Source organism: Mchenga conophoros, linkage group LG7 (genome assembly GCF_057382185.1).
Source record: "Mchenga conophoros isolate Kocher_MC1m ecotype Shallow Benthic linkage group LG7, M_conophoros_male_GT1.1, whole genome shotgun sequence".
Taxonomy (NCBI): Eukaryota; Metazoa; Chordata; class Actinopteri; order Cichliformes; family Cichlidae; genus Mchenga; species Mchenga conophoros.
In genome coordinates this window covers 16,182,083-16,208,579 of record NC_140532.1, presented here as the reverse complement: position 1 = coordinate 16,208,579, position 26,497 = coordinate 16,182,083, and the positions used below count along the sequence as shown (strand labels likewise).

Sequence of the window (26,497 nt, the reverse complement as noted above, 5' to 3'; positions counted from 1 at the left end):
GTCACAACACTGGACATGAAGAGGCATCACACTGTATTATTGTTCCACTGCATTATCTTCAAAGCATTTTGGGAAAACGCTGGCTCTCTGTTAAGTCACCAAGTTTCCATGAGCTTATTAATAAAGGACGTTCTCTTTAGGAGAATGTCTTCAGACCTTCCAACGCTGAGCAGCCTTCAACGGCTAAGTGGACCACCATGTTCTGCAAAGTTTCTATCACTCGATCATAAAAAAAATCCCAGTGTACCTCAAAAATGCGCAGAAAAATTAATCGAAGGGAAAATAAAACCATAAATCTATTAAATCGTCATTCAGAATCTCCTCTATGACAAGACTGCTTTTGCATGTGCCTGCTGCTCCATGGAGTCCTGAATCCCACAGTGGGAGGGGTGGCTGGAGAATTAGAGCAGAGAGACAAAGTGCAGAAAGCTCTTCAGCTGAGGACCAAATGTCTAACTGGCACTGCGAAACCCAGACAGATTACACATGCTGTAACGGAAGACTTTGTAGACTTACTTAAACACACATCTTACAGAAAGTCACCGTTCCACAAGCTGCTGCCTATCAGGGTAGGCGTATCCTTAAAACTTTTCAAGTAATTAGAGTGAAGCTAAGGTGACGCAATCCGTGCTTGGATGCCTCCCCAGTAAACAGAGCTGCCAAGAGTGAAGAACTGCCCTGGCCAGAGTGAAGTCAAAGTCTGAAGAACAGTGGAGTTAGTCAGGATAAGGGAGCCCACTGCGCAGCAGTTCTGGGACACTAGCCCTGTTCTCTAAGGAGTTCTTTATAGCTGTTCCACTGCACCAAAAGAGCCCCCATCCGTGCACACAAGGGCTCCATCCGCAAATACTTCATCTGAGTCTACAAATCTTGGTTGTGTGTCCAAAAAAGAGTTGCACTTAATGCATTTCAGTTGCATGCTTACAGTGTAATTCGATTACAGTTGTCAAAAGTGTAAAGACTTATAAGTTTAGCTTTAATCTTTTAAGGATAAAGAGAGATTCAATTTGTATCATTAGAGCAGAGCATGCAGACAATGCAAAGGAAAGGCGGACAAAGAATAAGATAAGTTGTTTGCAAACTTCATCCAGTTTAATAGCAACATCTACCACCTAAACTGTTGCTATATTTGCATCTCTGGATAAAAAAAATTGTAAATCAGCCCGTCCACTGGGCCTTTACTCCAACATTTGGCAAGCTGGCCTGGTGATCACTTGTTATTTTAAGTTTAATCTTTTAGAAAGCTCTACATTTGCTGCTTTGCTCTTCATATCTATCTCATATTCAGTTTTTTTTTTGTTCTCTCAAACATCAATGAAAACCCATCTGACCGAACCCTTGATCACATCATCCTGACTCCTCATCCATCACGACCTGTCATAACCAGAGAAGGGAAGTGGCCTTATGCTGAGTCTGGGAACGGATGTGGATCACTGAGCTGGATCGTAATACTCCGTGGTCCCAGCAGACACTTCTCGGGGTATCTGAGGGTTTGCTAGTACTAAAAAGCATAATAAAAAAAAGCAGCTTGTATTGGCAAAAGAAACAAGACTCACCAAAGCCAAAAGCAGCTGGAGCAGGAATGGGAGCCGACTGGACTGGTGTTGAGGTGTAGAGGCCAGTCACCAGGAGACCATCGAAGGATACACTGGTGGAGATGGTTACTGAAGAGAGAGAGAAAAAAGGAACATGCTTACTGCTGGTGAAGCTGAGAGTTACTCCCAGAAACATTTTAAATATAATGCATCCAGCTGTTATTTGTTTCACCACCCCTGTATTAACACCTCAAATGAATACAGGAAGATGAACTGTGAACGCCGATTAGGTGTCAGAGATCGCAATTACTAAGTTGCATTTACGCTTCATTTGCAGGCTAAGCAGATAATTAGCAGGCGTGATGTACGTGTGTGGACAGGATGTTTGGAAGTATGTAGAGCAGCTCACTAACGTCCTGCTGCTAATCACATCAGGTGTTAGCACATGGAAAGGTAAACTGGCCATTAAATGGGATGCCAACAAGACCAAACACCCTGCAGGAGGAGAGGAGAGTGCATGGAGGTGTTAAAGCAAAATCTAGAAGGTCACTTGCACACATATATATATATTCAGACAGAAGTAGAAGCATTATTAAAACATGTGCTAAACCAGGGTATGAGTTACTTTAAAGGTTGCTGAACCAGAAAACAGCAGAATATCCCCACCTCACCTTTTACAGAGAAAAATGGTGGCAGAATGTAATCTACCTCATCCTCAACAAATCACAGTGCTTTAATCAAAGCCTGTCGTATTGACAACCATATTAGAACAGACTGATGAGCTAATTGGCTGTAACCCTGATAGCTTTGCTAAGCCTTTATTCTTCCCAGCCCACCACAAACAGCCACAGATCAGAAAACTCCCGGGAGTGTGTTATCCAGCTGAACACATCTACAGCTCAGTGTATCCCGCAGCACGTTAACTATTGATCCACCCGGTAAACAAGGGCCCTGAGTGATGGGACCACAGAGTCAGCTGCATCACTGGAGGAAGAGGGCTCAGTCACTGGACTGTTTCCAGCCAGACAGAGCAGAGTACAAGGAACAGCCCGTGGCTCAAAGGAGGAACACACACACCCCACCAAAAAAAAAAAAAAAACAGAAAACAAAACCATTTTACACATCAGGGAATAAAATCCTTTGCGGCTGAGAAAGATGAAGGCATTGTTGTTTCCTGACCCTGGAATCCCCCTGCTTATGGAGGAAAACTGAATGGGAAAATGAGGCGACACCCACAGCGAGACTGTGTTTTAGTAAGAATAGCAGCATGTCAGTTGGGTCTCAGGGTGTTCATTCTTCTGGGTTTGGTGCGTTACACTGTGGAATTCTGGGCAGAGCTGACTCCTGTGTGGCCCCGTCTGCCTGCCTGGCTGTCTGACTGGGCGACTCCATTAACATGTCCTCGCACAAGACGCTTGTGCGTGTGTCTCTGAATGTGTGTGTTCGCCGCATGTCTGTGTATGTCAGACGTGTTACACCCTGTCTTAGGAGCAGAGTTCAGTCCATCTCTTCCCTCCCTTTCTCTCCTCCATATCAAACCCTCAATAATTCATCCCACAACACTCCTTACTGTATCCGGATGTTTCCTCCTTTGTTTTTCTGTCGTAACTTTTGCACAGGGATCCAGCACTCCACAAGGAGTATATACAGGGTTTACTAATAGTATACACACTGTACATACAATTTCTCTCTGCTCCATTACAGTATAAAACAGTCGGTTTTGTACTTTTTTATGTTGCTCTGATGATTTCTCTGAGAAACATCCACTCAAGTAACAGGATCTAAAGCTCATTTCAAGGACTTCCACTTTTTTTTCCAGCTGCTGGCATCTCCTCACAGATAGGCTTTTAGTTCCAGTTCTGTGACACACTGTTTCTCAACTTGTCGCAATTTAAATGTAATGAGTGAGCCTAATTTGGGTTGAAAGGGTTAATGTTATGAAAGGCCTATTTTAAAGCAAACCATGCAGGTAACTAAGTATTTTGTCATGGTCCCCTTGGTCTGCTTTTTGAGTCGCTTTACACTTTTTTAAATTTAGTTTGTTTTTCTAGTGCTTGAGGTTTTTAATTATCGTTAACTTGAGTTTTTGTTTCCTGTTTTGATTTCTTTATTATTCCAGCATACAGTGAGTCTTTGTTCTTGTTACTGTAGACAGCGTGTTTTGGTTCATGTTCTGTTTTTTATTCGTTGTAGTTATTTTAGTCGCCTCAGCTTTTCTTTCTCTGTTCCTTCTGTCTCATCTTTCTGTTACTGTTTCTGTGGCTGTTATTAAGATCTAGTGTCAGTCTTATCTCTGTGTGTAGCGTCTCGTCTCTGGATTACTTCCTGTTTTACTTTGACGGTTAGTTATCCTTCATGTCCTGTGTTAGTTCCACTTCCTGTCTTTCCCCCCCCCATTTGTTTTCAGCTGTGTCTCGCTCTCCACCTGTCTCAGTCCTCCATGTATATACACAGTTGTGTCTTACCTTTTGTCCCTTTTTGAAGTAACATATTTTCCAGAGGCTCTCTCTAATCCCAGCCCCAATTATTACTTTTGGACTTCTGTTTGTTTCTCTATGGTTTTGTAATTTGGGACTTAATAAAAGGTTTGTTGTTCTTGTTATCTAACTCTTGGTGCCTAAACATAACCAAATACTTTTTGCTGTCTAAACCTAATCAGAGAGTAAAAGCAAAAGTTAAAAAAATAAAAAGAGCGATAGACTGAAAACAAAACTAATTAGAGAGTGGAGGAAAAAACAAAGTGCAAAACAGACAGCTCACAAACCAGACACAAACCACCGTCTCCAGTGATTTAATTCACTGCCAATTCGCCAACCTCCAAATGAGGATTTTACCGCCCTATAAAGAAGGAAAATTACGTCTCAGCGTCCGCTGAAGCCATCGGACTGCACAGCTCTGCAACCCCAGCCGCATCTGATGGAAAGACTGTGATGCCCTGGGATGAGAACGCGCTCAAAATGATTGCGTTATTGACACTTCCTACATAGCAGTTCATATTATTAATTGTGTATGGAAGAGTAATTTTTTTATAGTCCCTGTCATCCACTCCACTTTGCAAACTTCTACAGCACAGTGTAAACAAGATATAAAAACACCAGTTACGCTTTATTTCTATTTCACACTTGATGACTGAGTGGTTTTTTCATGGTATCGAGATTTTGTTTATTTGTCTTGACCACATATCTGCATGAATGTGTATGTGTAGATACTGGTTTGTTTGTTTTATATGTCAGAAATAAATGTTATCATGGTCGCAAATATTAACCAGTCAAAAGGGAGAGCTGTCTGCAGTCCCTCCTGGTCAATATAAAAAGCCTTACACTTAAAATATAGACGATTGCTTTTTTTAAAATTTAATATTAGAAATGCTTGGTTGTCCACAAAAAGAAAAAAAAATAGCTGGCTCTAATAACACTCTGTGAGCAACAAGTAATTTCCTTTTGCTTGTCTGCTCTGAGCACTGCCAAATTCTATCAGCATGTACAGCGTGTACACGAAGCTGTATTTTGAGAAAGATACATATTTTGCTTGGCAACAGAAGCATTATCATATTCGCTCCATGTTGCTCAGTGCACCTCTAACACATCCCTATCTGCAGAATGCAAAGAAAAGGTCTTTCTTATTAAAAAAACAGAAAGAAAGAAAGCAAAAAGCAGTTATCATGTTCATACTATGCATAAATGTCCTCCTCATTTGTGCTATTTTTCTATCCCTCCACGAATACATTACCCATTCAACAAATCCGTTCCACTGTGTGGTTAAGACATGTTATCAGTCTTTACATTATGCAGTATTGATCCAAGGCCATGGCATGAAGCAGTATTTAATGGAGTAATGACTGAGTTTAATGGACTAAGTTGGACCAGGCTCAGTACGCACAAAACGCTCATTTCTGCACTTCCATTGACCTGCATCACCAAGGTTACGCACACTCCATTACTCTCCACAGACAACTTTACATGTGCTGCACAAATACAGCAAACAAAAGACTTTTTTTCCCCCTGCCTTCATTGTGCCGTTTCTCTCTTTAGCCGCGCTTTACACCTTTCCTACAGCTTCACTCCCATTGAGGAATCGCTGTAAAAGAAAAATCCTCTTCCCTGCACTTTCCCCATCAACTCCTTTCTCATGCATTTTCTGCTCCCTCGCAGCAGTGTACCTCTGTTTGATGTAGAGCATGGGGTGGGGGAGAAAGAGTGGAGAGGAGGAAAAACAAGAACAGGGGTGAAGAAGGATGGAGAAAGAAGGGGTACTGGAGTGGCCCGTGGAGAGCAGCACTACCTGATCAATACAAATCCAGGATCTAAATTATTTAGAAAGGCCTCTAACAACCTTCTCTCACTCGCCTGTGGAATGCATCAGACAGATGAGCCAATCAGATCAGATCAGATCAGATCCAATCACCTGTGGGGCTGCTTCACTCACGAGCACACACACAGACACGCACACAGATCTAAAGGGAGGCCTTTGATGGTAGCCTTAACATTCTTGTCCATACTTCATTTCTGAGCAATGTTCACTTGGCCGAGGGGGATGAGAAGCCATGAGGCGGGCAAAAGAGGTGAAATTAATACCAACAGTCTCATTCAACACGTAGGCAGGTTCTGTGTTTTTGGGTATGTATTTTTCCATGTGCATTGTTTCCTCACATATGAACAAACCGAGTGTCAGGCTAGTGCTGTTCATGCAAACTTCTATATTGAACTTTAGGCTTTTTCCTGTAGTAAGGACTAATCTTTGGTTTACATGTCAAGTGCACACTTAAAAAAAAGAACAATACGTGTGTGTTAACTCTGTATTTGCTGTATCAATTTTGACTGCTAGCTTAGTAAATGGGGATAGGTCAGTAGATCTTTAGCATGCTTTAGCATGTGTCTGAGCAGTTTCTGCTGTGTGCATGTCCTCGCTCAATCCCGTGCAGGATACAGGAAAACCCTGCCTTAATGTTTTCTTTCGCTAAACCTTTGCTATTTAATGCTTTACAACAAGTTGGTATTTTACAGCATGTGGGCCGGCCGCTACTTGTTTTTTAGTGCTTCTGTTCTTAATTAAATTTTGGTTATGTGATTCTTGTTGTGTTTAGGAAGGAAGAAGAAGGTTTCTACAGACAAATGAGCTACTAAACATTAACAAGGCCTGCATACGTTGGTGAACCTTCATGTTTCAAATTTCAAGAGGCACACGCTAGGTCCAAGTGTCATGCCTGCAAGTGCTCTTGACTTAGATCTTGCAAAATCCTCATTACACTGTATGCATAGCACTCATACCCACATACAGATTCTCATATTTTATACTGGAACACACCACAGAGCACATCTCTTGGCCCTAAGCCAGTATGTAATATTGATGGTGCGATGTGGTATGCCTCATTATAGACACACACAACCGTGCTACCGCTCAACTATTGATGGGCCCAGGGCTTTCTTCACTTCCTGGGATCCACCAGGAGTAATGTTAGGGCACGAAGTATCAGAGCACCACACAACGCAACAAAATACACATCCTTTGCTGACAAGTCTCTCAGAGATCAAGTAGGCACACACACACACACACACACACACACACACACACACACACACACACACACACACACACACACACACACACACACACACACACAGAGAGAGAGAGAAAACACAAAGTGATGACTAAGTGGTAATGTTAAACTAATCTTCTGTGACAATCTACTTTGCAAAAATATGTTCACGAAAAACTGCGAGTACATAAAAGAAAAGCCTACTTTTCATTTAAATGTATGCATGTGCTAAACACTACACTACTTGTTCTGTCTGAGCAAATCTTGGTTTGAATTTGTATGATTAATTTTTCAGCTAGGATTCTCGATGAGTTCTTGTAGCCAGCTGCTAACCAAGAACAACAGGGCTGCATTATCATATCGCCTGAGTGCATTACGCTCTCCTGAATCCTATAAAAGCATTCTCAACATGGGAACAACAAGGCACTGGAAGAAGACAGTGAATAGGTATTTACATTTTACAAGATACTACAGTATGGTTTTACACTAGTCCCAGAGGTGTGCTATTGCCTTTAGACATGACTGTAACGGTGCTAGACAAAGAACCTGTTTTTTTCCCCTATATATAGTACAAACAATGAGAGGAGAGCCATGAATGATAGAAGGTTTGGCCAATTCCTTGAGAAAAAAATGGGTGTATTAAGCTGTCAAACACAAACCAAATGCTCATGTTGGAAATTCCAAACTAATGTGAATGGATCACTGTATGCTGGGTCAGCAATTACAACAGGGTCCAGAAAAATAGCACCCAGTGGCATTTTAAAAGCCATGGTAATGTCTCCTTATGGTGCAGCAAAGCATAATCGGTACTGTACTTGGCAACATGTGGCATGAGCTCATTCTTAGAAATAAAGAAAAAAAAAAGCATGGGAAGGGATTAAACTAGAGCTGGACAGGAAGTCCTGGAGGTCTCAAAGAAGACCTGACTTACATCACGGACAAGTGTGTTTGCATTGAAGTGGCTATGTGGTTGGCATGGCCTGAACAGCTCCTTTCTGCTCTTTGTGTACAGACACACCCACCAGTCTTTAGCCTCACCCAATTTCACTTCACTTGCACAAGTCTCAAATAAACCTATTGAAAATACCTAAAATGGAAAGAAATGACTTTAGAAGGAGGTTCTGACAAAATCTGATACAGCTGCTCCCTTTTATGCCAGGGGCTGAAAGTACAGCTTAAAGAAGCAAGAGTCTGAAAAAGTCATTTTAGCAAGACATCAGAGTACAGACAGTGCAAGAGAATATATTATCAATGAAATTCCCTCCATCCCAGGAGGATGCCCTTTTTGTTTCCAAATGGATGGAGGTTTTCCTGGCAACGATCTGGATAAAGATAGCCGACCATCTGACCCATATCCCACTGGCAGACACACACGTGCCCCAGAGAGGACCAGGAAATGGAGGCCAGATCACAGGGAAGCTATAGTTCCATCTGTTTCCATGGCCATGCCAGTGTCGGGGTGCCACTTCACTCTGAGCTTCCTGAAATGGTTCAAACTGTCAGTCACCTGACCGTGACACCATGAAGGATAGGTTGCTGTTACCAATGACAATGAAGAAAGCAAAGATTGGAGCTTTAAATGGACAGCGTGTTCGTGGCCATCTGAATTACCCAAGTCTAAGTCTCTCCTTACAGCTTCAGAAGATTGTGTGGGAAGTGTGTTTCTGCACATATATGTGTCATGTGGCGTTCGAGTCAGGTTTTAGAGGCATCATTCCATTGCGTAACCTTCTGGCACCACCCTGGCCTGCTGGCACCGCCATCTGCTGCTGTGAAACACTAGATCACAGACGACCTATCAGCCACAGAGCTTCTACAGGTCTGCTTAACTACAACATGTATAACCTTTTCTGCAAAAAGGCTCAGAGAAAGCAGTTTTTCCTCTTGGGAGCAGGATACGTGTCCTTTCATGATCACTGCCAGAGATAACAGCCAATTTCTGTTCTCGATCCAGTTTCTTCTATTGAGGTTCTACTCTGTTTACCAAAGAGGGGAGCTGAAGCCTTTACTGCCCGCCTAACTTGGCTTCACCCCTGCAACAGCCGTGGAGAAAAAACAGGAGCGAAGAGGCAGTTCTGTCACAAGCATCCTGTTCCTCACACATAATCTGCCTCACAATCACACTTCATTGTGCAGCTCTCATACAATGCATACAATGTTCACTGTGAAAACATGAGCAGGTGTGTACGGGATCCACCAAAAGGATCCTCGGTAAATTATTTTACAATAATCGAAGGTTTTCACATTGTAATATTTATGTTTCTACTTTAGGGGCTTTTCCTTTGTTAAGTACCACTTCCACCATCTGTAAGTGTTTTATGTCCTTTTTATTCGTGGTGCTAAAATGCTTACACTGGACTTAGAAGGAATACACAACCCCAGTGGGAAGGCATGTCCACCAATCAGCGAGGCAAAATAAGTCATGACAGAAGAGACTTCATAGCTTAGACAACTCAAAGGCTGTTCTCTTTACCTGAGATTAGCTTTGATAGCACATCATCTCTCTGAGCTTTTAACATTATTCATTATTTCATTGTACAGAGGCCTCAAACTGCACGCAGATCCCGTATCATTACCCAGCTCTGCTTTGAGACTCATAATTGGTTTTGATAGGTTGCACTTCTGTTACCTGGTCTTCATCTTGTTAAGAAATTTTCATATGATGAGAAGCATGAGATAAGAAAGTGATTGTATGTACAAGGGGAAAAAAATGCAAGAAATAGCCTAATACAACTGTAACCTAAAGCAGCAGGCAAGTGTTATATAAATATAACTGCTAAAACAAAATCCAAAACATTCGCCATGAAGGGAATGTTGTTCAGCGTCAGATGCATAATTGGTGGTTGCTATAAAGGGTTATATTGTAATCGGGTTCAAGAACACCATGATTCTTTCCCTCTGTAGCGTGGTGGCTGCCAGGACTGGAGAGTGAGCTGTCCTTATGATCAACACCATGTGTTCTGTAGACAGAAAAAAGCTTCAGCTATCCAGGCCTGACAAGCAAAGCGTCTTCCGTCACTTGTCAAAGCCATCCTGAACATGCAAACGTGACATGAAAAGCCAAGGTGATCAACATGCTAATCATGAAACTGACAAAATATAATCACATTAATGTTGGTAAAATGTTACAGAGGGAAGCTGCGACTGCATATGCCTTCCAGAGAGAAAATCCAAGGAATGCAGGAAAACATTAAAAGCTGAGTTAGCCTGAAAAGTTGGGTAAAACCCAAACCACAACTTCTTGCATATTGCTGAGACACACAACACACACTGACAAATCTGTACTGTAATATAATCCAAACTTGACTCTAAACTCATCAAAAAGACACCTGATCGTACAGTAATCTGCTTTCACAGCAACACACAAACAAATAGTAACCACAGACAAAAACACAGACCAAATCCAGACACTGGACATGCACAGCACTGTTGCATAACTCCCTTTCCATCTCACCTGCTCCACTGGGAGCTACCCTATAGGAAAAAAGGAAGGAGACAATGAGGGCCAAGCTGTGAACTGTTAGGCATAACGTCAATGACAGTTTTGATGTCCCAGTCAGGGACACCAGGTTGCTTTGTTTAACCCTTGTATGGTGTTCGGGTCTGTGAGACCCGTTTTCAGTTTTTTTCAAAAGAAAAATTAAACAATTAATTATTTTTTCAACCTGAAATTCATTGGCTTTGGCTTATTTTCTGTGAAGAACATAAATCCGAACAAATTTTCAATGGCCTCATACTGTACCTCCCCCCACACATTTACATTACATACAAGGTGTTCGGGTCCACTGGACCCAGGTCTAATAAAAGTGTTGAAAGTGTAGGTCCTGTGTTCCCACACTCTGTCTTCCTCCTTTCTGGTGCTGCTGATAGTGTTTTCTTCCCCTCCTGCTCCCGCACAAAGTTGCAACATTGTTGAAAATTCAACTATCAACACCGTCTGCTCTTACACCTCACACATTTTACCCTCTTTCTTGAGGGATCCAAATTTTATTTTCTCATACCCTGTCCCACACTGGCAAATTAGGTGCATAAATATTATAAATAAGACTTTGCCAGTGTGGTTCTTTATCACAACTGAACAAGATGGCAAAAGATGGCGAGGGCCATCCAATTGATTTTGGAAGAGAGAGGGGCTTTTTATAACATTTTATAAAAAAAAAAAAGAAAGAAAAAAGAGAAGCACATTAATTCATAAATGTGATCTAACAAAGGTAAAGGGAAAAAATTAACCATGTTTGCTGTTCATATGGTTTGTAATTGGGATGAAGTAAACATCTGTTGAGTAATTTAACATAAAATTGTTTGATAGTGTTAATTTGGAAAGCCAAAACTCTAGCGGGTCCACCAGACCAATGAACACTGGCTGAGTAATAAAGATATGAACACCACACAAGGGTTAAAAGTTGTTTATCATATTTCCACAACTGGTTTATCTCCCACAAGGAGTGTAAACTAAACTGTTTCACAACTGAGTCATCTGTGCCAGGAAGGCATCTGTCAAAGCAAGGCCTTGAGACTTTAGCCCAACGTAGAGCAGGGATTTAGATGGGCATTTAAAATGACAGAGACTAAAACTAATGACTGAAACATTTATCTGTTTTGTTTGGCCTACCAAACTACAACTTTTTTTGACATGCCAGGAAAAAAAAGTAAAAATTATGAAGCACAAACTTTGTACTCTGTCCAGTCAATCAACCAACCAATGGTTGAAACACCAAACACCAAACCTCACATCAAATGAAAGTTAAAGCATTTCAAAGGCTCTAAAATTTCCTACAGGCCTGCATATCCAAAACACTTCTGTCTTGCATCAATGCATCAATATAAGTGACAAGGTGGTAAATCCAAAGTAAGACAACAGAATTTGTAATGTATGTGTGTTTTGCACTCTTTGGTGTGAAGATGCTTAGATTTGGAAATCAGTATCTCAATCTTCATCATTAAGTGGAATCAATTACAAATGAAGAGAAAGAAAAAAATACTTTCCTGGGTAATAATTTCCTGGGTTCAGTACAGATAGCGCTATAAACAATGTATGTGTCAGGACTATTGGAACAGTTGAGACACATTTTTTCTAAACACAGAGTCTATGTGGCTTCTAAACCCCAAAACACGTTGCGCCAAAAATTAGTCCACCCCAAGGATCGGGTCTGATTTATACATCGGGGAAACCAAACAACCTCTGGCAAAGTGGATGGCACAACACAGAAGAACCACCTCGTCAGGCCAGGACTCTGCAGTCTATTTACACCTACAGGCCAGTGGACACTCTTTCAAGGATGAGGATGTACACATCCTGGACAGGGAGGAACGCTGGTTTGAGCGAGGAGTCAAGGAGGCCATTTACGTGAAAAGGGAAAGACCATCTCTGAATCGAGGAGGGGGCCTAATGGGAACATATTTTGCAATCTTACAATGCTGTGATTGCAGCCATTCCCCAACTCTCTGTGAATGGTACTCATGGCCATTGATCAGTGGTCTTTGATCAGTGGTTGTTGATCAATGGTCATGAGAATTTGCATATTAATGATCAAGGAACTGACCTCACAGCCCATTGTTCCTTCAGTGGGCTGGTTTCAGTCATTGTACAAATGTACTGTTTATAAGGTTGTTGAAACCTGTAGTCGGCTGAGACTGAAGAAAACGCTACATCCAGATGAACAGAATCAACCTTTTGGGATGTACGCAAAGAGTCAGGTAGTGAAAAGTTTTATTTGAGAGATAGTGTGCTGTTGGAGACACACAACACAGACTTCACTTCACTTTCAAGGAGACAAATAGACAAAACCTTATAAATGCCAGTGTCTTGGAGCCGTCATGTTTTATTAAAATGAAATCACACTGCTTATATTGAATTATTTCCAACTGAGATGAAATAGCCTAAAAAGTGAATATTCTCATATTGTTTGTGAAAAAAAAAACTTTTTAAATAAAATCCTGCTGTTTAGTGTTTCCCTGAATTTACATCCTCATATTTCCAACATTACATATTCCAGACTCACTAAGGCTTATGAGATGAAAGAGAATAAGTAACACCAGGTGCACCTGCCCTCGTCTTAGCCATCCTCATGGGCTGACACATCAAACTGCAGTTTTTAATCAGGCTATGAACGTGGACTTTTGAACAGTTTGAGCCTCATCAACAGAAAAAAACCACAATGTGCCCACTTCATGTTGAACTTCAGCTGTTACGACTTCCAAAAAGCAGGTCAGCTCTCTGTCCATGCAAAATTCATGGCTTTTAAAACTCAGAGTTTTTACACAATACAGTTATGTCTTCTAGGGAAAGCTCTTGACACAGAGTGATGGAAAGTAACAATGGGATATTTTATTAACCAAGGCCAGGATAAAAAATTATGTATTTTTATGTTTTTAATCTGATGCACAGAATTCGTCTACAATGGCTCTTTTTTTCCCACCTGTGCCTGTAATACACTAACCTAGCTTTTAATGCCTACTGCCCAGGAACATCTGGACATGGCTTTCTGAAAACACAGCTGTTCTGCTACTACTGCTACTGTACTACTACTGGATGCATGTGCACACAGGAGCTCAAAAACAGTATGTATACATCTGTGCTCCGATATGTGCACACAGGAGTAACTCACACACATGCTTAGTGTATTCTCGGCTAACAGCAGTCCCGACCATATTCCTACTATCACAGATTTAATAGCGCTAATATGAATAATGGAACTGTCATTTCACAGAGGTTCACTTTTCATCCCAGCTCTGTCACTACATCTTAGCGTCTTTTCCACACCCACTTTTCCTACGCCTTTCTGCTTACACAACATTTTCCTCTATTAATAACACTTGTTCTATGTATATACTTGGGAGATCGTGTTTATTTTTTAACTGTGAGTTATTTTGTAGATTATGCTTCTTTTATTCAGAACAGCAGTACATTACATAACCATATGCTTCGTCAACACGTCGGCTTATCCGTGATTTTTTTTATGGATCAAAACAGTTAAAACAGTTCATCAGATTTATAATGACTTTAACAGTCATCAAAAAGTGTCCTCTGAACCTACAGGTCTCTTCCTGAAAATATACAAGTGCACACAGCCAAAAGACAACATGATAGCTGTTATTCATCTGGCGAATATGAATTCCAATTGTCAAAGTCTTTCAAGAACTCAAAGACTTCCTGGCAGCTGGAAAGGAAGTGCCACGCTATTTTGCTCTCAGCTCCCTGCTCTTTCTTGGCGTGAAAGTTACAAATTATGGCCAGCTAAGTGAAAAAGTACTGACATCAGTCAAAGTCTGACACGCCTCTGTAGCTTTTGGGTATGAATGCTTGGTGGAAGGAGAGTGGCACGCTGGTGGGGAAGGGGCTTGCATAGAGCAGAGGGGATGATTGATTTCTAATTAACAAGCTGGTTGCCATAATGAAAGACTAGATGGTCTCTACTGGCAGCGGATCAATGGGGAGTGCTTCCTGTGACATCCAGTCTTAATCACACCAGCACAGCTTGCTAAGAATGCACTTATTGCTGAAAATTAATGCTTTCATACTCTCACCATCTCCCCTTTCTCATCCCCACCTCTTTTCTGTCTTAACTTCCACCTCAGACCTCTGCTTTCACTTGATAACAGGGATCACTCAATTACTATCGCTCTGCATGTGACAGTGACGTGCAAATAAGCTAATGTGTTGAGTCATTGACAAATGCGATGTCTGTGTTCAGACAAAGTGGAATGTGCTAAGCTGGTGCAATAGGTATCTGGTGTGTTTGCAACCATAAGTATTTCGGTTAAATACGGTATTATGAAAACAAGTCTAATATTCCAGTCTGCAGTAATTTAAAAGTGACAGTATGGCTCTGTTTCTGGACCTCCCTGCCCTTCCACACGGAAAGCTGGAGAGCAGTAGAGACACCGAGAACAGAACACAGGATCATGGACTAATAAACACTAATGAATGATTAAAATGACACTTTTTAAGTCAGATACAGCACGAAGGAAGGAGCTCTGCTAGGGGTGGGCTGCAAAGTGGCTTGCAGATACACAGCAAGTTCAAGCAGCTTAAAACAGCTTAGATAAAATGCTCTACATGAATTTTGCATACAAAAGTATTACCTGAACTACCAGCTCATGTGGACTGACACTGAGATCAGCTGGTCTGATTTTTGGGCCCTCCAAATAAAAAACACTATGCCACATTTCTGAGTCATGTCTTCTTTCCCTGTGGCTCCAAATCACCCCCAGCTAGCTACGATCCACTGAATGAGAGTCAGGAAAACAAGTATTTCCCTGGGATTTATTCTAACTAACACGTTATTTAAGTTAAACCTATTATGATTATTCCACTGAGTGAACACATACGATGTAAAAAAATAAATGTAATCTCGAGAAGGAGCTGTGGCTTCGGGAATGCTAAAGTTGTGTTTACCGCGAGTTCACACTTTCACTTTATTTATTTTTTTAAATGAAAAATACAAGGGTGAGAGAAACTGTGTCTTTTTATTGGATATTGTCAGTCTCCCTCGAGTGCAGCAAGTCTGGAAGGTGAGGTCTCACTTAATCTTTAGTTTAGACCTCTATCATTCTTGATTTCAGTTCCCGGTTCTCCCTGACAGGCAAGATACAATCAAACACCTGATCCACAGGGGTGTACAACACAGCTCAACTGGGTATTCCTTGGCAAAAAGAGACCTTGTTTTATCTTTTGAAAAAAATATGTCACTGGCTCATTGATATTCCATGTTTTACGGGCTTCTTATCTACTTGGACAGATTTTAAAGACATTCTTTTCTTAAGACTTCTTGAGTAAGTAATGACTAAAAGTGATCTTGGATTTCAGAAATGTAGCTGATGAACCACCAAAAGCAAAAATAGATGTTTGTTGTTGGGGTCCACAGGAAAAAGCTCTGAGGAAGTTTCAATTTTCCTGAGTCAGAACTCACACATGGCGTAATGGAGGCTGGAGGATTGAGGTTGCATATTTGGGAACAGCGGGGAAATGGGAAGCATTTTCAAGGACGGAATATGTGCTTTTCGATGTGCCGATCTGTAATCTGTTTCTGCCAGCCTGCTGTGTTTTTCTGGGCAGAGTGGGATAGTCGTTTGAAGGAGGCTGATGCTGAATGGGTGGGGGGGAAGGGGCCAGGGCTGGGACTAATCCGCCTGTGCCACACGGCGTGTGCCCAGCACCCAGCCAGTTGCACCAAGCCGCCTCCTCTGTAGTGGGCCCATTGGAGCGCTACAAGTCCCTCTGAATGCTATCAGCACAGACGACACACTGCCCCCCAAGCAGGGATTACAGTTTTCTCAATGAAGCTGCCAGGAGGAGGGTCTAGAGCAAAAAGAGAAGTAGAAGAAAGAGGCGGAGGTGCACAGTGCTCCATCAGCAGCCTCCTTTCTCTTAAAGGAAGAGGCCATTGGCAAAACTGAGAGCAGTTGGTAAAGGATCCCAAGAGAACAACAGAAGGATTCATCACTTTTCTCATCCAGTTTTGAGCCACTTTGTACCCCTTGATGAGAATCACCAACACTGTTGTGAGGCAAAGTGGTAAGGGGGAGTTTGAATAGACACAGAGAACTCTTAATGCCACGTGTAGCCCTGTTATCTGAGACTTGAGAAGGAAATAACTTTGTAAATATATTTACAACCACATGTTAGTTGAAAGTGAACATCAAAGAGGCAGAGGAAAAGGGAAAACTGGAGTGTGCAATTATAAAATAATACAAATAATTTGAATAGACTGCAGAAGGGTGTGTCACTCATGTTTTCTATTAAAACAACTTGAGCAGTAAATACAATGCGGTTGATACTCTCCCTCCCTCAGGGTTTCGAGTATTTTGGCTATTTGAGTTGACGCTCTGTTTCTCATTATACTTTATCATAGAAACTGATACATGCAGCTGCCCCAGGAAGTATTTACGCAATTGAACTTCACTTCTAAGACACGAGATAATTGCATTCGACGACAACATGTGAAAGCAAATGGCATTTGTGTTAAAAAATGAACAACAACTGTGAATAAAAAACATTCTGCACAAAGAAGTTGTGCAAGAAGTTAAATGAGAATAAATAGAAATAAAACATACAAAGAGGGTAAAATGTTTTGTCATCCAATACCAATGCCACTAAAGGCAGAACGGAATTTCAGTCAATCAATCAGTTTGACTGGTTGACGTTCAGCTGAAACAGTTGCGCTGAAAGTTTTCTCCATGTTTTTTTTCTCCACAGTATACAATAGGTGCTCGATGGAAATAAAAGACTTTAATTTTCTCCTCAGCAGGGGTATGCTGGAAACCCTTTCTGCAAAACCCCCCCCCCAAAAACCCAAGTCTCTCACTTGAATAATTTTAAAAATGATTTAAATTTATATTCAAAAATCCCCAACGCACTTCAGAGTTTTTATGAATTCATCAGACTTTGACATTCTCTCTACATGTTACCAGATTTCTTTCCTTTACTTATTGTTCAAAGTTCTGTGTTTTTGCAAAGGTAGTTTTCCATTCCTTGAGCATGGTTTCCAAAATGGGACTTGTACCCAAAATGGGTGTAGACAGGGGATAAAGTGGGATTTGGTATATCGGAGAACCCCCATATTGGGTGTAGCAGTGCAGGGAAAAGAGTACATAAAAATAAGTCACATAATAACTTGCATTGTGAGTTACTGTAGATTTCTCTTTGTGCACAGGCTGTCATCAGCTGACCTGCTACTCTAATATTCACAGTTTTTTTGTGGATTAAAGGCTGATTTCCAAACCCTTGACCGTATAATGTTTGTATAAAAGGTAAATTAGGTGAGTGAAACTAATAAACAGCATCCCATTAAATATTATATATAATAATAATTGCTACCTTTGATGTAACCATACTGAATCACAGTAAACCTGAAACACTGTTGCAAACTAACCTGAATATCCGGCAATAAACTGCCTGGTATTTTCTTTGAATAACACAAAATTATTATACTTCAGTTTGTGATGTTTCACAAAATGGAAGAACACAACTTCAGTAACGTGTGCTGTACAAATCCAATATCCGACTTAAAACCTCGAAAATGAATGAGGACATTAAATAGAAGCTTCACATTTCCTCTTTATCAAATTTCACGTATTGAGCAGTTACTTCTGAAAGCAAGCTCTCTCCCATCTCTCCACTCCTGTCTTACATCTTTCTCCATTTCTGACACTGTCACATTTTCATCTCCCCGGAAAGTACAACAGCTGCTGATTTAGCTGGCAAAAACGTTGCCCAGAAAGTTTGTGTGTTTGGTGATATTTAGAGCTGCTCGAAAATTACATGACATTTAATAAAAAAAAGAAAAAGAAAAAAAGCTGTACTCCATTTATGCTTGTTCCTCTTCTGTGGAGCTAGCTAGTTTCTTAAGTATCTAACTTTCCTCACATCTGCACCATGAACACAGGGATGAGATGAAAGAAAGGATGTGTTGAAGTTGTTAGGAGGCTGTGGGATGTCACTCTTGTCTTATTACTGAGTAAATATCTCCAAGACATAAAAAAAAAACCCCTAATTTGACAGTAACCAGCCTATCAGAGCTACAGGTTTATCAACTGAAGGTGCTGGAGCATCCGCTTTAAATCTTAGATGTAGGTCTAGCATGCTAGTTTGGGTGGCTTGGATGCTTGGAAGACATTTTGCTCTTTATTTACTGCTTAAGAATCAAACATTGAACATGTTTGATTCTTCCTCTGTGCTGTCAGAACCCACAAACCCTCTTGCTAAACAGATCTATGGAACTAAAATTGGCATGTTACTCAGTGCACAAACTTTTCTACTCCACATGAACTAGGAAAAATAAAGAAGACAGCATATCCGAAAAGGACTAGTATGCCAGCATTTTAAAAGAATCAACAATGACTTATATACATAAGACACCAAAAACTTCCAGATGAAATCAGAGCAAACACATGCAGAGAATTGTGAGCTGAAGCGACACGCTTTGTGTCAAAGCAAACATAAGAAATCAAGTTTACAAGTAACATGGATAAATAAACTTTTTGTGCAAATAGAGAAAGAGGGACGCTATTTTACGCAGTTTTAAAAATGAAGCTGCTCTGCTGCAAAATGTCTTTTGTACTTTTTTCTTTTCCTTTGTCCTAATTCTTACATTAAGAATAATGACAAATTAGACATGCCTGAATGCGTTTTTAAGCAAATAGCAATCGTGTTCACAAAGTACAGCCATTGTCTTCCCACACTGTGGCTTCCATTAGCTTTGTTTACTGCTAAATCCTGAGAAAGTCACCACCAAGAATGCTGCTAAAGTGCATCAAAGGTGGAAAAGCTCATAATGTCACTATAATTGATGTGGTTTACGTTGGCTGCAAAATGTGTGCCAGGAGTGGAACATGCTGGTATTTGTGCTTTCTAAAACAGAAACCCACACACTTCAGAAACAGACACATGGGAAATGCACTATTTGAGGACACGTTAGGACAACGGGAGTCTAGTTTCTGCACATCACATCTCGTATTATCAACATACAGACACTCCAAATCAGCCCCCCCTCTGCCTCCCAACAGACAAACATGCACTCTAGCATCCTGAAAATCCTTACAGCCACTCATCTGCCCACTCGTGAAAGTTAATGAAAACACAACTCACATGTGCTTGTTAGGAGCTTTCTTGTTTTGGCTGGAAAATGAATCCGTTGAGGAAATTGAAAATAAAAGATGTAGCAGTTCTGTGCCGCTTGGCCAGATAAGACTGGCACAGGCGCGCACCTCTGCCTGGCAGGAATCCACTCACTGCCTTCAATTTTAGTTTTTCTACCACACCTGGCACCACGCTGGCATCATTCTGGCACCAGCCAGGCAACGGCTAACAATGTAACTGCTATCTAAGGAGATTTTCTGTGCTCTGATGCAGTAAATCAATTTTCCAGAAATGTAGCTTATAGGTGGCATCTGCGCCATCTCAACTATCACGGCTTGAATTTCTCTGCTGCAGCCTTTCATTGACTCTTTATGAGAAAAAAGAAAACAAAGGCGGCAACAGAGAAGTGTGTTTGTCGCTGCAAGTTTATTATTATTTCTGCAATGTCATGCGTTTGTACAGTATGTTATAATAGCTTAAGAACATTAATAAGGAAATATATTGGCATAGCAATTTAGCCCATGACAGCAGGAAAATACTAACTTATGTTGCGATGTCATTTTGTAACACCGCCACAGAGAATTGTAATAGCCCGCTGATCAGGACATTTGTGTTTAGCCAGCGGAACATCTGACCTGTCTCTATGTCATGATGGATCACCCACCAAGAGCTGAGTGCTGTGCACACAGCCAGGCGTGCATGTGTGACAAAGGGAAGATTCCCAATGAATATCCATTCTCATTTCTCGCCCATCTGCTCCTTGATATAAAGGAAACTGGCATAACTCAGAAAGCACAATGGTTTTTAAATGGTTCATCATTCAGTGTCCACAAAGACAGAACACCCAAACACACCCAAAAAAGCCCATACAAACAGTAATACACTTGACACACTTCTCTCTACCCACTGAAGTGACCTATTCAAACACAGCAGCAGGAGGCAGAGAGGCTGAAGGGCCGGGAAGCTAATGAATGCACGGGTTTGGACCACTTGAAAGTGCTTGTGCTGTCCGCATGTTGCTTTTTGCTCACAAGAGAGCCCTATTAAACCATTAGCCCCTCGCCCCTCACTTCTTTCCCCAGTCTTGCTCACGTTTACGCTGTTCCCAAAACTGCATAAAATCTAGGACAGTCTTTAAATGGTTTGCTGACCAAGGTTTCTTCAAGTTTTCTTAGTCTTGTGAAGTGACACATACAAAATATTACATGTAAGGGGAACAGAAATGTAAGAAAAAAAAAAGTTCTAATCTAATCTTCCCAGGAACAGAACTCTAAACAATGCAGCACTGACAAGAAGTGGTCAGAGGTCAGAAAGCAGACACTTAACAGTCCTCAGAGGTTAAGTACTGCAGAAGGTGCTGATGACATCCAAGCGGCTGCCATAGTCACAGCAGATTGATGTCATTTGGCCATTCAATCTGAAGCCGGCGCGTGCCTGTTTGGATAGTCTAAAGATGGGCCCTATGTTTGCAAGACATCTTTCTGGGGGTTTACTAGCATAATGTGATGTAGGCAAGATAATATTTGCTTTTCTACAACCCTTCTGGGGCCTTGTTCTTGTGACCTTCAATTCAACATGTTGTTCTACAGACATCAGTCAACAGCACACTTGCAGAAAAACTCCCCCAACCATGACGAGTAATCAACTTTGCAGATAGATAATGGCCTCTTTCACTTTGCGAGGCACAATGAGCTGTTTCTGGCGACTGACAGGAGAGCGGACAGAGCAATTCACTAAGCCTAATCTCATAGGTTATCGTGGCATGAGCTGATGGCATTTTGTGAGGATGAATTTATCGCCAAACTCCCACTAAGAATGTCATTTAGTGGCAACGTCCAAATCTCCTTGAAATGTTGATTGTTTCTCTGGCTTTTTCAATCATTTGCACATGGAAAAGGTCCACGGACTAAACCATAGACAGATTAGGAAAGGCTGTTTCAGCATCTACTGACAACTCCTTTTCTAAGCAGCCGTCTTGTTTTGCCCCTTCCTCCTCCTGAGCGACACTGAAAAAGACCATTGTATGGGCTGTTTGGAACCTGCATGGTTGCGTGAGTGGCTCAGTGCTTCACAATGACATCAAGAACTGTGCATATAAAAGCAAGCTCTAGACAACTCACTCACACTTTCAAGTGGCACAAACAAAACGCAGATGTCCATACGAAAAGTCGTGGTACGATAAACATGACTGTGGGGGTTTTTTCCAAGAGTGTACGGCCATTAACACAAACAAATTGGTGCAAACACCTTGACATGAAAAAGACCCCAATCAATCTCACTGGCCCCATTTCTACCTATATACCTCCATTTGTCTGGCTGTTCTCTGCTGACTTTCAGAGGACACCACACAGCCCTTCTGTCCCCTCGCCAATCTGTGCTTTCTAATGAAGACCCAAACGCTCCACGATCCGGTGAAATGATGTCCCTTCAGTTCCGGATTTAAATCTAATGCTCTGTTTAGATCAAATCTGCCTGTTCCTTTTCTTCTCTCTGCTGTGTCACCGTGTTTTCTTAATGTTATTGTTCATCTGTGAAGACGAACACGCAAGATTTCCACAGCAGGGTGACGAGAAATGACAGAAATGCATAACAGCTTTCTCTGATTAACTGTGTTTAGAAACCGTGCTCTGGGTTTTGTATTCTGATGTTGCTTCTTATAAACATGTGGTTGCTGTATAGAGACCGTCGCTGACTCCCAGAGCAGTGTTAAAAGAGGCCAGGCGGCAAATGAAAAAAATGTTTTAACATTATTGAAATAAAGAGAGCTGCTTCCCGAGTGTATCAAGAGTAGTTCAAAAGGGTCATTTGGTTATTTAGAGGACAGCCTTAAATCCCAGTGTGACCTCACTTTTTTTTTCTTTTTTGCTTCTGTCTCTTTATTAAAAGATAAGGCTCTACGTAGGCAGTATGTGCACACTTGGCTTCCATTTGTCTGGAATAAGAAGCGACCCTAGAGTCCGAATGTGAGCAAACAAATCTCAACAGACCTTTTCATTTCTCCCCTTTTGTTTCCAAGCAGTTCAGAAAGTCCCAACAGTGCTGTATTTCTGTTTTGTCCACAATGACCCTGCCAGTACACCCACCCTCTCAAACATTTCTCAGCCTCTCTTGGTCATTTCATTCTGATAGCTAAACACCGTAATCTTGTCTACACATTCAAAAGTACACTGCCCACACATGGTCTTATCACTCAAAAGCAACAGAGAAGCAAGAGGCAGTGAGGTCAGGTTGGAAACTCAATTACTGTGCGGCCACACTGAATCTTCCTCTTGCTCTGCGCCAAACGCTGAGTTAGATTTCTGAAACACTCACCTCCTGTCTCTTTTATAAAAGATCATCTATCTCTTTCCTTTTCTGTAACTTTACCTCCATCCACTAACCTCTACCTCTTCTCCTTCACAGTCTTTCTTCAGTTTTCTTTTCTACAGCTTCTTCAACAAGCATACAGCCAGAACCTCGAATACTTTCCACCCCCATTTCGTTCAATAGTTATATCACACATTGCTTTAGAAGATTAAACCAAAATCTAATCCAAAACTAACGTTCAAAAAGCACAGAAAAACAGGGGAAAAATATAAACCACTTAAATACACAAGCTTATTCCCAGAAAACACTTTGCCTGCTCTATCATATAACGAGAGGATGTCATTTTTTTGTCTTTTTCTATCACTCCACATTTAGCAGGGCATGCAGACAGATGCCCGTCCTCAGTCTCACTGCTGTGTATGTGTAGCCCCTCAAAATCCACTCAATTCCTACCACGATGAGCCTGGCAATGGCTGTGGTAAGAACATGCAAGGCTGGCTGTAACCATCAAGGTTTGAAAAGATGAGAGAGGTGGAAAAGAGACGAGACTGGGATTGCTCACGATTGCACAACTATGCACACAGCCAGCAGCATTTCACTTGCTCTCTTGCCATTTTTCCCTTCCATCCCCAAGCAAACTCAGTCAAAACCCTGGAAATGTAACAATGACCTGCTGCCATGTGCCAAAACATGGGACAGAGGCGGGGGGGGGGGGGGGGGGGGGGGGGGGGAGAGAAAAAAAGTGAGCAGCTTGGAACCCTGTCATTTTTCTGTGCAAGCCCTGCTGCTGGTATCTTATCGGCTCAATCCTCTCATCGTCATTTAAATCTCCCCCTACTCCATCCGATCCCAGTCTTGGCCCTATTTAAATCCCTCCCTCCTCCCAGTCCACCACATTTCTAATGCTAATTATCTAAACCTTTCTGTGCGCGCTTTCCCTCCCATCCACCAGCTAGTTATTCAAATCTCTCCCCACCCACTCTCCCTACAAGCCCGGCCCCAGTTAAAGGTGCTTGACTGAAGGGCTGATCCGGGCTGTTATTTTTCCGACATAGAATAATACTGCTTCATCCTTTCCTGATCTGTTTTCCTGCCCTTTTTTTCCTTTCTTCATACAGTTACACAAACTCTGAATTGAGAGTTAAGATAACTGGATTCCGTCGTCAACAATAATGTATTAAATTAAATCAAATACATCAGCAAGGTGCACGCAATGCATGTATATTTAGGAAACCGTATATGGTGGACACATTAAAATGTGCATACATCAATTCTCTGTTAAGATGATAGCTGCGTGGGAATGTAACCTTAGTCGGTCTGTGGTGGCCTGTTAGGGTCACCGTCCCCAGTGTTAAGTAAGGCGAGAGCGAACGAGCAGAGTTTGGGGAGGTCAGAGGGGATCTGCTTTCCAGGACCAGGTGCCGGCACAACAGTGTGGGAAAGGGGACACAAGTATCTGTCTCCTCTTCTAGTCGAAGCACGATTCACTGATTTCCTAATCTTTTCTCCCTATCAGTCAGAGCATCTCTTTCTGTGGTGCTCCGTTTTGTCCATTCGCACTCGCAGCCTTCACACTCTCTCTCACTCTCATTCAGTTGGAGGGATCTCGCCGTTAGTCCTGTGGAGAAGCCACCTACACATGGAGCATTGGGATCAGAGGAGTCCCACTCAGCATCACTATTTATTACAGTTACATAAATGCTGGTTTCCAACAACAGCCACCTCACAGAACCTGTTAACTCCCATGTGCACACGCAACAGCCGCACGAAACACCTGCACGAAAAGGAATTAACTGCACCCGCAGTGTGCAAAATTTTTGTTCGATAAGTTCGTTGTATGTCTTACTGCAAAGTGCATATTATGCATATTGCATTTTTGTAGAAATGAATCATCAAAAAGAGATTTTTTTTAAAATACACAATTTTATCAATTCAAAGCATTTCTATTTTACTGATTCCTTATTGACATCAACATTGCTGAAACAAACACATCCCATTCTCTTTTCCATGCAGAATTTTTTAAAAAAGTGGACACCTTAGGGGGTGTGCTCACCTTGATACTCCTGTCCAGGGGTGTAGGTGGTGGGGTTGCCTGTAATTTGGAGGGTGAGAAGCACCTCTCCCCCACCTTCTGCTATCCCGGCTCCCTCCAGCTCACCGTGGTGGGTGCACAGGAAGAAGAAGGGGTTGAAACGGGGGTAGAAGCTTGCAGGGGGAGCCCCGAAATCCATGTTGCTGCTCCCCAGGACGAGGGCAAGCAGGGCACAGCCTAAAGCACCCCCAAGAGAGGCCCGCGCCATGGCCATCTGCCCTCACACCACGCGAGGGGCTGAGGGAGTGAAGGTGGGTGAAGTGGCAAGGAGAGTGATGGCTGGGAGCAAGGGAGGCGCGGGTAGAGCTCCAGAGGACAGGTTTGGAGTCCAGAGATGAGTCGAAAGTCCAAAAGTGTGTGGGTGAGAGTGTGCACGTCTTGTGTGTGCTTGTATGTGCAGTATTTCTGTGTCTGAGTGTGTGGGCTTGGTCGTCAGGAAAACTGCTCTTCTTTTTCCTCTCCCTGTCCTACCTCCACTCTCGGGGAGTTCAGAGCTTCGCCTGTGCTGTCCTGCTCCGGCGTTTAAATACCTCACCCCCTCCCTCTGTTTCCCTCTCTCCTCCCACCCTCCCTCCCTTCCTCTCTCTGTCTCTCGTTCGCTCCAACACCAGCTCCACGCGTGCTGTATGCGCTCTACAAGACGGCCTCCCTCCTCTCTCTCATCCAGCTCTTCTCTCCTCCCTCTTCTCCGCCAGTCTATCACTCTGAATTTTTCCTTAATCTCGTTCTCCCCCTCTCTTATCTCCTCCTTTTTACCTCTCACTAAACCATTCTGTTACTCCATATTGCACTCTTGTATCCCTCTCTGGAGACCTTGGCGGCCTTATCTCTATGCATCTGTTAGTTTCTTCATCCCTAAGCAGCCCTCTGACAGATCCCTTTCACTCTTCTCTTCCTTTGTCTTTTTGCCCATCCACCAGACTGTCTCCTCCTCTCCCACCCACTATCACACCTCCTTTCTCCCTCCCTATTAAGCTCTCTTCACCTCCCTCTCCTTCCCTTTCTCTCTTTCTGCTGTTCTCCCACTTTGCCCCTCGATCTCCCTCTCCTTCTTCTTTCAAACCTCTACCTCTCCGTCTCTTCTCTCATCTTTAGAAGTGCTCGGCATTTGTTTTTCTTCTTCTCCTCTGTCGCTTTTTTTTCATGGGTTTTCCATGAGAATCTCCTTTTCCACAAGATTCTCCAACTTTTTTTCCCCTGTCAGACTAGCCCGCGCCACCGTTCCACCCTGCATTACTCCACCACCAGCTGATGGATAAGTATTCGTCCAGCACATGCATATCTTCCCTTTTCACCTGCGAGTAAATACAAAGAACCTGTATTACAGCCATGCGACTCTCTTTCTCTGCCCATCTCTCTCTTGCTCTGTGTGTAAGTGATACACTTTGCACCCCCCACCACCCAACAAGCATTCCTTCTTCAGACCTTGTGGAGACAAAAACATTTTC

General features: G+C 42.2%; 1 protein-coding gene across 4 annotated transcripts in view; it reads right to left on the bottom strand.

The window, feature by feature from the left end:
* The window catches only part of reln (reelin), a 104,592-nt gene extending 79,021 nt beyond the window's left edge, over window positions 1-25,571 (bottom strand). For all 4 annotated transcript variants that reach the window (XM_085282543.1, XM_085282545.1, XM_085282546.1 and 1 more), the window contains exons 1-2: window positions 25,011-25,571; window positions 1,557-1,664 (exon numbers count right to left, since the gene is read on the bottom strand). In XM_085282543.1, the coding sequence (XP_085138669.1) occupies window positions 1,557-1,664; window positions 25,011-25,263 (361 nt within the window). In that variant the 5' untranslated portion in view covers window positions 25,264-25,571. The remainder of the gene's footprint in view (window positions 1-1,556; window positions 1,665-25,010) is intronic.
* Window positions 25,572-26,497: the final 926 nt, after the last annotated feature.